The sequence below is a fragment of the Amblyomma mixtum genome, chromosome 7 (genome assembly GCF_055824585.1).
Source record: "Amblyomma mixtum isolate Tamu chromosome 7, ASM5582458v1, whole genome shotgun sequence".
NCBI lineage: Eukaryota > Metazoa > Arthropoda > Arachnida > Ixodida > Ixodidae > Amblyomma > Amblyomma mixtum.
The window spans coordinates 137,528,574-137,540,680 of record NC_143018.1 but is presented as its reverse complement, the minus strand read 5'-3'; the positions used below and the strand labels follow the sequence as shown (position 1 = coordinate 137,540,680).

General features: G+C 46.9%; 1 protein-coding gene across 1 annotated transcript in view; it reads right to left on the bottom strand.

The window, feature by feature from the left end:
* The window catches only part of LOC149337682 (uncharacterized), an 83,309-nt gene that overhangs the window by 10,552 nt on the left and 60,650 nt on the right, over positions 1–12,107 (bottom strand). Inside the window, exon 6 of the mRNA XM_089554488.1 lies at positions 2,482–2,715. Coding sequence (XP_089410614.1) covers positions 2,482–2,715 — 234 coding nt within the window. The remainder of the gene's footprint in view (positions 1–2,481; positions 2,716–12,107) is intronic.

Sequence of the window (12,107 nt, the reverse complement as noted above, 5' to 3'; positions counted from 1 at the left end):
GCGGTCACCCTTATATCATACTTTCAAGTATTGTATTTGTTGCTGAGTCCGATACTTCCATTTCTTAATTCTAAATGCATATGGCCTCTTGGCATTGTCACATATCTGTGCGTATTTATTTTTCTGTTTTCTTAGAAACAGTTATCGTCATGGCTGTGTTCTTTAGTCCTCATTTAACGTACTTTTTCTCTTGAGTTTATGTAAGAAACCTTGCCTTCGGCATTTTGTATTCGACGGTGCCCTCCCGGTGCCACATTTGATGCTTTCTTGTTTTATATTTAGGGGGGGGGGGGGAGGAGGTGGCTGCCGTCGTTTCAGGGCTTGGGAGCCTTCCACGCTCCCGGGAGCTTTTTTCTCTCGTTGTTTCAGCCACTGGATTAAACTGCTACAAGTTCTCGGGTACATTTTGTGTTTACAAGGAGTGAAAAGTTTGTTTACTTTTTTCAGGTTTCCCCACAGAGCCTAATGTATCCTGTACGGCAGTGGTTCAATAACAGGCCTCAATATCTCGTGGTTATCTAATGTTGGCCAAGGTGTTGCCAAAATGTGACTCTCAGCGGAGTGTGCAAGCAACCGGGGCAGGTGGTTCAAACCCTGCGAATTATACGGAATGAAATACTGAACGGAAGATTTGAAATCATAAGTCATTCCTATATTTTAGGGGAATCGACGCAAGGAGAAATATGCAGAGATGGATGGATAGCGTCATTATGCGAAACGAAATAGTAACCAGTTTTTGTGAAACAAAGCAAATTTCTAACGAAGAGGGTGAGTGGTTGGCTACCGTTAATTAATATTACGCAAACGAATGTGACGAAAGCAAAGAAGTACAAAACAAATAGCCTAGTATTGGACAAATTCAAGGCCATAAAAATATTTGTCAATCTGTGGTCCCACGTGAAGGCGGCACATTCAAGCTCTGTGAAGCCATGATTTCTGTAGTAGTAGTTTTGCGACACAGGGAGGCAATGCAATCACTGCCCAGATGGGCCAGCATGCGGTCACCGCAGCGAAGTAATTCGTTGATACGCAGTACCAAGAAATCGCACAATAACGTCCAGTGTGATCTCCCAAATCTTCCTCATAAAGCCTCAAAAGCACATCTCAACTGCACATCTGAATTGATAATCGCAGATCACATTTGGAGTGCCTTTCTAAGCCATATGTGAGAGCACAGGCGCCGCTGTCTTTCGCACCGGACTTTGGTAATCACTTTCCACTGCAATTTTTCTACTAGTCCTCCTTGATCGCTTGAGCATTTTATACGATCTTGCATGTAGTCCGCTCAACACATAGACGCGGACAGAAGCAGAATGCACGTACACACGGCTGGCCATGTGCGCGTTCTCTGTACTCTGTGTGCTCTGTCATGCTGTTTCTTGTTAAATGGCACCTTAGCGAGTGTGCACGAACAGGCTCGCTTAAAAGTGAAAACTATAACACGTATTGTTGGAAAAAAACCGGTTCATTGCACTTCGTCGACCGCTGACAGTGGCAGTCCTTACCACCGTCGATAACTTTGTACTGAGCTTGACGGACTTTAGTTCTGCGATAGTACTGCGTGATTTCCAGCGCTACGCAACTTATGTAGCACCGTCTGTCTTTACTGTCTGCTTCAATCAAAGGCAGTCTATTTGCTGTTTAAGGGCAACTGCACCACTTTTTGAGAATTCCGCGCTTTTCAATGATTCAAACGTATACACGTTGTAGGCGAAGCATGCCAAGAGTTTTTGTGGTAGCCCTTAAAATAGTGACATAATCAAAGATTAAATTTTGCGCTTCTCCTAAAAGCAACAGAGCAGTGCGGGGAACTTCGTTGTGACGTCAGAGAAGCTAAGAATTCCAATTATCGCTGCCGTCAGCCACACCCTGCCGAGTGTCGTCGGATGCTGCGAAACTACGCTCGGCGAGCTTTGCCTTCAGTGGCATTGGGTTTTTTCCGCCGAAGCAAACGTTTATGCACTGGAAATATACGGGTACCTTCGATGACGTAATAAAACGCCCCCCACTTGGTGCTGTGGGCTGCGGAGAAGCCTGAAGGGGTCGCCATTTTAATCGGCGATTACGCCACCATTTCGAATGCTAGTGTAAAAAGACTTAGGCGTCCCTTTACCTGCAAGTTTCACGCATTCGACCTTTTTCAGCTCATCGATTTCTAAAACCTCTGCAGTTTCCCTTAAAGTACGATCTGTTCTCACATTTCCTTGTAGATATTATAGTGCCTGTAGTTCGCTTCCAGCGACAGTCTGAGTTGCCCTCCAAGCTACAAAACAAAAGCGCATTGCGGATGTGCTGATGTAAGACAGATTTCCAGCGTAATTTACGTTCCCTTCAGTAATGACCCGCTCAGTGGCAGAACCGTCGGGCGTAACAGTTGTTTTCTTTCTCAGCAGTGCGTTGCCAAGCATCCGATGGACTTGCCCGTCAGGGAGAAGTTCAATTATCATTGCGGCTTTGCGCGCGATATCCTTTGCCACTAACCTTTAGCCACGCGACCAGCTTCGGTTCGTGCGTGAATTCCTCGACCTTGCGCACGAGACCCATGACGCCGACTGCAGAGAGTCCCGCCTCCGCGAAAACCTTCTGCGCGGGCTTCAGGAATGCGGAAGCCAGGCTGGATGCGTTCTCCTCGGTCTGCAGTCTCATGCTGAGCAAGTGAGGCGAGAGGCTCAGGCCGAACTGGGTGTGCTGGTCGCCCCTGTGCTGGCCGGCTGCCTGCGGGCGCGACGAGGCGGGTCCAGACGAAATAAAACGTTTCCAGCAAATGGCGAGAAAACAAGATACTCGCGTAAATGCACGGGGAAGGGGGTATGGTGCATGCATCGAGCTCTAGGAAGCGGAATGGGGACTCGTTATCACATAAATATGAAGCCAGCCAACAGCCACTGAAGCCACGGAGCATAGCGGAACGGCTCCTTTTTTAATTTGCGGTGTTGTTCATTGGAAGATTTATAGTGTAGTTATTATATCGCTTAAAACAGATTGATTATAAAGCGGAAGAAAAAAACCATACCTACGACTTCCAAATTTTCAGGGCTGTCTCTACAACTCTACAACTCTACAACTTTGCTCTACAACTTAGGTTGCAGAGCACCGGATGCGAATTTCGGAAGTCGTGGGTCGGGACCCCACCGGCGGCTTGTGGCTTGTTTTCATCTGCTTTCTAATCAGTTATCTTAGAGTCATAAAATAACTACACTATTATTCTGCCGTTGATGAAGACCGCAAATTAAAAAAAATCTTTCTCTAGGCTCCCTGGTTTCGGTGGCTGCTGACTTCTTTCATATGAACTATGAAAGAATTCAATGCATAGTGATAGCCAAAAGATTTTTTACGTCTAAACATAATATGAGCGTTACACACCATCTAAAGTAATGGTGGCGCCATTTATGAAATGGAAAGGTGAGGCTTTGCAAAATGTGGAACCTCGTAACTGCCACGAGCAAAAAGAAGCTGACAAAAAGTACTGAAGACCGCGGGATTTGTAACATGGTCTGAATAATTTAAGAGGAGTTTTCAGAGGCGCTGCTGTGCAGAATTAATCGACCGTGAAGTCTTACGTGGGTTAGCTTTTAGTAAATTTTGCAGTTCTACAAGATGAAAGAAATCATTCGTGGAGACTATTTTCAGATCAGGTCCTGTTTGGCACGGCTGAATTATGTCAGGCTGGCTAGGGTCGTCTCTCCGTTTGAAGCGCCTAAGTCTGCTGAGGCCCTGCGATAGATGTAGAGTATTCTTATTCTTCATGGAGTCTTAGCTTTGGTCTTCTTCGGCTTCACGTCTACAAATAGTTGCATGCATTACTTAATCGGTGCTTAAAATAGGTAGGATTTTGGCATCACACTTAAAACTACCTCTAGTAAATGCATCGAATCAGTCAGCCAATGTGTCTTTTCGAGATTATCATCTGCACGGGGAAAATCGGGAAATGTGAATCGGAAACGTATTTTAGAACCTGGTAAGCGAGAGATGCCGCAAAAGCCTGGTTATAAAAAATTTCTATTATGTCACATGTAAAGCGTTCATCCACATGGTCAGTATTAACAAATGCCATATTCAAAATAGGACCTAGTCTATTTTTTTGATCCATTAATTTGTTTAGGCTCAAAGACAAGACGTCAAATATTTCTTCGTTGACACAAGAATCTAGGCCGGAAAATGGTAGTGATTACCAATAAATGCCGGCGACATCGGCATCTCCCATCGAAATGATGTTGGACTTTTGTATGTTATGATGACGCATGAGCCATATATGCCCATGCAGTGGTCATGGAAAACAACTAGTAAGATAATAGAAAATGCGTACTATAAATGATTGTTTGTTTTGGTGAAGCTTACACCAAAATGTTTCATCGTCCTGGGCAGAAAGTAAGAGCGAAAATTTTGCGCCTTAACAAAAGGGTGGTGGTGGTGCGACACTTTTATTAGAACAGCCTTTTTGTTAGGCGTTCAATAGGTCCTGGCCCAAGGCGACGAGGGCACGTTGCAGTTTTAGGTCCAGGGAGGCGAGCCAGATGTGTCACGGTGGGGGTGGGGGAAAAGGATAGGCGGGGACCTCGAAGGCTGCGTGGCACTGTGTGAGGCAGGGTTCTATGTCCGCATATGTGTGTGGACAGTTTTGCCTTGAAGAGGTTAAACTGCATTCGGCGAAGAATGCGAGCTTCACGGATCGATTGTTGGTTTTGTTGAATACGCAGGGTGACCAGACCTTTGGGAGTCGAGGATTGAGTGGGCTTGGCTCGAAGCTAACGAAACGACACACGCTGTCAAACTGCCATTTTTATTCGCACACACACGCAGATCAAAGAAAAGGTGAAACAGCGACGGCGCACCAACAGATACATAGCGCCATCTCGTGACTGGCCATTACACTTCTAACACTCCCCCTTAATGGACAGTCATTGCGCCCACACTTTTGATGCCCAAACATTCACAGTGCTTGAGAGTCGTTCTTCCATTTAAGGGCTTAGTGATGAGGTCAGCACAGTTGTTCGACGACTCGACGTACTGGAGCTGTAACTTTCCCTCTTCGACCTTTTCTCTAAGGAAATAATACTTGAGGTCAATGTGTTTGCTTCTATCTGAAGTAACAATTGCACTCTGGTTGTTAGCCCTTAAAATCTGTGGTTCGTGCATGAATTCGTGCGCATTAAGTTCCTTCATAAGATTTTGGAACCACATTACTTCTTTTGTAGCGTGACACATTGCTACAAATTCTGCTTCGACTGTTGACAATGCAGTGCTTCGCTGCTTCTTGCTACTCCAGGAAATCGCAGCACCAGCTAGCGTGAACACGTACCCGCTGAATGACTTCCTGTCAGCCTTGTCACTAGCCCAGTCTGCGTCGCAAAAGGCTTGTATGCACTTCCCAGTTCTCTGGTAGGCTAGTGCATTATTCTTTGTATGTTTCACATAGTGAAGAATATGCTTTATCCCATGCCAATGTTCTTCTGTGGTATGTTCATTGAACTGGCTCATGTAAGTCGCAAAAGCCAAGTCCGGCCTTGTGCCTCCGGCAAGGTAAAACAATGCACCAATTGCTTGTCTGTACTTGCGAGGTAGGTTTTCACTTGATGGATTATTGTTTTCTCCTCTTTGGTACTTGCTTCCAGGATCCAAAGGGGACGATGCTGCCTTTGCGTCTGACATGCCAAGCGTCTCCAGTATGTCGTTAACGTAGGCCGTCTGATCCAGTGTTAGTTTTCCATCTCTTTCTTTCTTCAGTCGTATGGAAAGAATGCGGCTAGACTTACCCAAGTCTTTTGCATCGAATACTTGGCCCAAGCGGCTCTTGAAGTTGGCAATCTCTTTCTCATCTTCTGCGATGATCAGCAAGTCATGAACGTAGACTCCTACGATGAGGTTCTTCTTCTTCTTGATATAAACACAGGGTTCAGTTTTTGACCTTGTCATCCCTTCTGACTTGAGCATTTTGTCCAAAGCAAGGTTCCACTCCCTTCCAGACTGTCGTAGCCCGTAAAGGCTCTTCTTCAGAAGGCAGACTTCATCCTTGTTACAGTCATTCCAAGGCTGCGGTAGTTCTATGTAGACGGTCTCCATTAGAATACCATTTAAGTACGCCGCCTTGATGTCCATCTGGTGGATCTTCCAATTTCTCTCAACTGCTATGGCCAGCAGTGTCCTGATGGACTTCAGCTTCACTACAGGAGAGAAGGTTTCCTTGTAATCGGTACCTTTCACTTGTGAATATCCGCATGCAACCAACCGTGCTTTTTACCGCTCTAGGTCACCATTTTCGTTGTACTTCTTGCGGAACACCCACTTGTATTTTACAACCTGTCTGTCTTTCGGACGTGGCACTAGCTCCCATGTATTGGAAGCATCCAGGCTGTCCAGTTCACTCTGTATAGCTGATTTCCATTCCTCCTTTTCAGGTGCAGATAAGGCTTCATGTAGAGTTTCTAGGTCTCTTTGGCTGTTTTTCCTGGCTATGCAGCAGCCGTGTCATTCCTTTTGACGTGGTTTCTTGTTTGCTAGTCTTTCCGACCGCCTCAGTGCCTGCGTACCACAATTTGTCACGCTGGACAGTCGCTGCGTAGCTCCTTCGTCCTGTGCAGTTGCCTCGTCTTCATCAGCTGATGAGCCAACTTCTTCAGCATAGTTGTAGTCAGTATGATTGCGATCTGAACTACCAACATCGTGTGGCTCGTTCAAGCTGTCTTCAACTTGTAACATGAGAGTGCAATCAGTGTCGCTATGTGCATCAGTCTTGCTACTTGAAACTTGGGTAAGCTTGCATGGGAAGGACTTTTCTTCAAAGGTAACGTCTCGAGTTACAAAGAAGCGATCTTTCTTCTGGTTCCACAGCTTGTACCCCTTCATTCCTTCTGGGTAGCCGACCAATATGCACTCTTCTGCTTTTTGGTCCAACTTGCTCCACTTTTACCGTCTGTTTCGCACACTCCATGTTCTGCACCCAAACACTCTTAGGTGGTCCAGTTTCTCTTCTCCCCCTGTCCACAGAGTTTCTGGTGACTCTCATTCAATCGCCTTCGATGGGCACTTGCTTCTGATGTGACCTGCAGTGACAGCGGGATCAGCCCAAAGCCTTTTGGTGACACCTGATTCGATGAGTAGGCACCTCGTCATGTCAAGCAACGTTTGGTTCATTCTCTGCTCCTCCATTCTGCTCTGGTGTGCCAGGAATGGTCAGCTGGTGCTTTATGCCATGCTTGGCCAGGTACTCGTTGAACTCTTTGCTTGAGTACTCTCCTCCATTGTCAGTGCGCAAGGTCTTCGCCTTAATGTTGTGCAGATTTTCCGCCATGCGTCTGTACTGGTTAAACTTCCCAAGTGCTTCCCTCTTGGCTTTCATGGGGTACACAACAATATATCTGGAGTAGTCGTCTATGAAGGTAACAAAGTAATTGGAGCCCCCTTTGTTCGTTGGTGTGATCTTTCTAACCACATCTGAATGCACCAGCTCCAGTGGAATCTTAGCCCGTGTTGTTTCGCTCTTTGGGAAACTGCTTTGCGTGAGCTTCCCCAGACAACATGCGTCACATTTGTCCTTCACAGGGTCTTCACTACCTCCGCAGAGACGTCGAACAGCATCCTGGTGAAGGTGGCCTAGTCGTCTGTGCCACAAAGCCGCGTCTTTGGTCTTCACCATCTTCGTTAACATAATTTCTTCTTTGACAGAGTACAGTCGTCCTTCTCGAGTTGTAGTAAGGATCAGTTCACCAGTGTCCTTTGTAACTTCGGCTTTTCCCCCGGTGAACGTCACGTGCAAACCTCGCTCTTCAATTCTTCCGACTGATAGTAGGTTGCCGTTCAACTCGGGCACATAAAGGACATCTTCTAATGTGATGAATGACCCACCACACTCTTCAGATAGTTGAATCTGAACTCTTCCTTTCCCCATGACACTCATGGATTCTTTGTTTGCCGTTTCCACTCGTGACTCGCATGGCTTGAAGTCAGTGATCTTTGCCTTGTGCGACGTCATGTGATCTGTAGCACCGCTATCAAGATGCCACACATGAGGTGGCGATGTTATCATATTTTTGGCACATAAAGCCATCTGTGTTGCAATCGTTGCCTGTGATGAGTTTCTCTTCTTCTGACCATCCCCTTCGTCTCTAAACTGGTCACAATCTTTGGCTATATGACCAATTTTGCCACAAGCAAAGCATCTCACCTTCTTATTTTGCATACTTGAGGTGCATTGACAAACCTTCTCGTCCTTCTTGACAGTGAGTTGATGATGCACCTTCTCATAGGGTTGCTTGCTCTCAGTCCTTGATCGAGCTTTAGTAACTAGGGCCCTTGTCTGACTCTCTTCGTCGCTTAACCGATCTTCCTCACGACTCGGCTTTCTCTTTTCTTCGATCAGCAGCCTTGTCTTCACTACTTTGGTCGAGAGGGTTTGTTCGCCTTGCTCCAGTTTCAGAATGAGCGGTTCATATCAGTCAGAAAGTCCCATTGGCAGCATTAATGCAACCTCTCTGTCTGCAAATGCATAGCCTGCACTTGACAACTTCCTATGCAGCACCATCAATCTTCCTAGGTAATCTTGCATTGACTCGTCTCTCTTCATTTTCACATTGAAAAAATCGCGCATCAACAGGAGCATATGCAAGAGTCCAAACTTTGAGTGCATTTCCTGCAGCGTATTCCAGGCTTCTTTTGCAGTTCTGCAAGTCCCGATGTCATCCAGGTGGTTGTCCTCGACGATAAGAAACAGAAAGGTCAGGGCTATTCGAGAATCCAGGGTCGATCGCTTCCCAGCATCCTTTCTGTACAGAGCAGCTCTTGGCCTTATCGACCATGTATGATAGTTATCTAATAACAACTTCGGCTTTTTCAGTCACTTCTTTCCAAAAAATTTCGCCACTAACATCCACTGAAAAGATTTTGTCAGTCACTTCTTCCTGACAATTTTGCTGTACTCACGCCGGACGAGTGCAAGCGTCTTCCGTACACATCCAACACGGAGTCTGCAGCAACGCCGGTGTCGCGTGACGGTCAGTCTTTTTCCCCAAAAAAACGCACTTTTCACTTCACGGGCACACACCACTCGTCAGTCACTTCTTCCCGACAGTTTCACGACGCTTTTTCGGAATGAGTTCAACAAGCGCGTGTTCAATGCCGACGTCGGCGATGGTATCGGGCCTGACGGCGGTAATGGTTTTGCTGACTAGGACGGCCGTTTTACCTTCGTTTTGACTCTCGTAAACCTCGCACTCTTGTTAGGTCGGCTTGATTCCAGTCTCTTGGAGAGCAATTACATCAGGAGGTGAGAGTTGTGTGTTTATATATTGTTTTAAGAGGGCCTGCTTTTTGCGGTAGCCTCTGCAGTTCCATTGCCAAATATATAAGTATTCTTGTTCTTGCCGATACGTATTGATCATGTTTACGCGCTACTGCTGTTGCCTTGTTCGCTTGCGAAAGCTGTTAGCGCTGGATGGTTGTACGCCCTTTCCCTAATGTTTTCAGTATTTTTTGTTTTCGAAAAGCGCTTCTAATCGCTGAGATCTGCCCTTGGAATTGTACTTGCATCTGTTGCATATGCGAATGGATTTGCTGCATCATATCCTGCATCATCTGTTGCATCATCTGTTGCATTCGTGTTTCGAGGTCTCCTTCGTTCGATGCCTGTGGTTGTCGTTTTGGAAGGGCTCTAGTCGTGTCGAATTCCCGCTGTTGTTCCTTTGGTGTTTTTGTGAGTTCCTCAACTTTGCGTTCGAGCTCGTTTTGTTTGATTCGAGCGAGTTCTAGCTCGCGTCTGAGCGCATCGCTGTTCGCGTCCTTCGGTTCTGTGACGCGACTGTCTCTGTTGTTTGTGTCGTTTATCTCTCTACCCTTTCCTACCGAGTGCGAAGCAGCGGTAGAAGCCCAGCTCACCTTGCTGCCGCTTGTCTGGGAAAGCTTCTTGTTTTTCATTTTTTCTTGCTTCTCCCCCTCCTGTGGGCCGGCTGGTGGTAGAGGCGAAAGGGAAGCAGCACGTTCTTACTGAACGTGTACAGCCCGCCGAGACAAAGAAAAGCCAAACTCTTCGAATTGTTTTATGGAGCGCGCAAGCTGGCCAAAGAAAATGCACTCATCATCGTAGGAGATTTCAACGCCATGGACAGGAGTTGGGGATACCAGAAACAAGACATCAAGGAAGCTGGCCAAAGAAAATGCACTCATCATCGTAGGAGATTTCAACGCCATGGACAGGAGTTCGGGATACCAGAAACAAGACATCAAGGGAAGAACATTAGTGGAAGTAGCGGAATACTTTGGCTACAGTCTAATCACAGATCCTGCGACCCCCCCGAGAATCGGAAATAGCGTGAGCACGGACACATGCCCGGAACTCACCTTCGCAAGGAAGAGCAAGGAGTCACAGTGTGAAAACATGATGGAAAATCTAAACAGCGATTACTTTATCCTCCGGACACGAATAGCATCCGACACCATAAGACGCCAGATTGGACTGGCGAAAATCACTGACTGGAACGCGTTTCGCGGGCTTGCAACGAATCTGAAGGCGGTATCCAATCACTGGAGGAATGGAGCGGCATGCTGAGAGAAACGCGACAACGATGCACAAAAAGTCTAAGGAATACGAGTCTAAGTCTAAGGAGAACGAGAGAAACGCCCGAATTAGACGCCCACCTCCTCAGACTATGGGAAGCGAGACGCAGTCTCACCAAAAGATGGCAGAAGCAAAAACAAAACAGGAAACTATAACTAAAGATAGCAGAAATTACGGCATAGGCGGAAGAATACGCGATGCAACTCGCGAAACAAAATTGGGAACAACTCAGTGACTCGCTTAGGGGAACTCTAGGCACGGCCAGAACCTGGAATCTCTTAAGAGCAGTAATTGATCCGACCAAAATAAATTGAGAAAACAATAAAGCCATCCACAGGTTCATCCACTGCTTCCAGGGATCAGACATCGCCCTACCGGAGAAGGCACGAGAAAAATGTTTCGGCGATCACAATCTCCCGCGACACCAAGGAACGTATCGAGGAGCCGAAAACGAGAAACTCGACCGCCCCATAACTGTGGAAGAGGTTTACGCTGCCATAAGAAACACCACCAGAAACACGGCAGGCGGAGCGGACAGAATCGACAACGCCCTAATCCGCAACGTGAGTGACGACCTCATACAAGAGCTCGTCAGCTTTCTTAACAAACATTGGGAGGCGGAGACGGTTCCCGAAGATTGGACACACGCCAAAGTAATACTGATACCTAAACCTGGTAAAAAGCTACAAATTGAAAACCTCAGGCCCATATCACTCACGTCGTGCCTTGGCAAGCTTTAAGAACGGGTTGTAACTTTAAGACTGCAAAATTACATGGAAGATAACGACTGTGTACCGCATACCATGTTCGGCTTCAGAGCGAAGCTCTCGACGCAGGACGTTCTCCTCCAAAAACAAGAAGATGTCCTGCGAAACGTACCTCGGACGGGAGAAAATGTCATAATGGCCCTGGACATCAAGGGGGCATTCGATAACGTGATCCACGAAGCGATCCTTACGGGCCTAGACAACGTGGATTGTGGACGCAGAATCCATGGCTTCGTCAAAGCCTTCCTATCCGATGGATCTGCCACCATCGGCATAGGAAACCTTCGATCGGACAAAATTCGCACTCCAAACAAGGGAACACCCCAAAGGTCAGTTATCTCACCCCTACTCTTCAACATAGCTATGATGGGCCTAGCTCGAAAACTAGAGAACATCGAAGGCATCAGGCATGCAATGTATGCTGACGATATAACAATTTGGACATACACGGGCTGTCTCGGAGAGAAGGAAGAAAGGCTACAGCAAGCGGCCTCTTGTGTAGAGCAATAGCTCGCAGAAAAAGGACTCGCATGTTCGGCCGAGAAATCGGAACTGCTGAGAGCCTCGAGAGGCAAGAAAAACCGGACCGTCCCAACCAACGAGGACCTAAAACTCAACGTCTACCAAGAAGGGACGCCCATGCCCGAAAAGACAACCATAAGAATTTGGGGCATGTGGGTTCAATCCAACCAGCGCAGTACTCACACTTTTACGCTACTGAAAGCAACAACGATAGAACTCGCACGCATTATCACCCGCATCACCAAACGGCGATATGCCATGCGTGAAGAGGA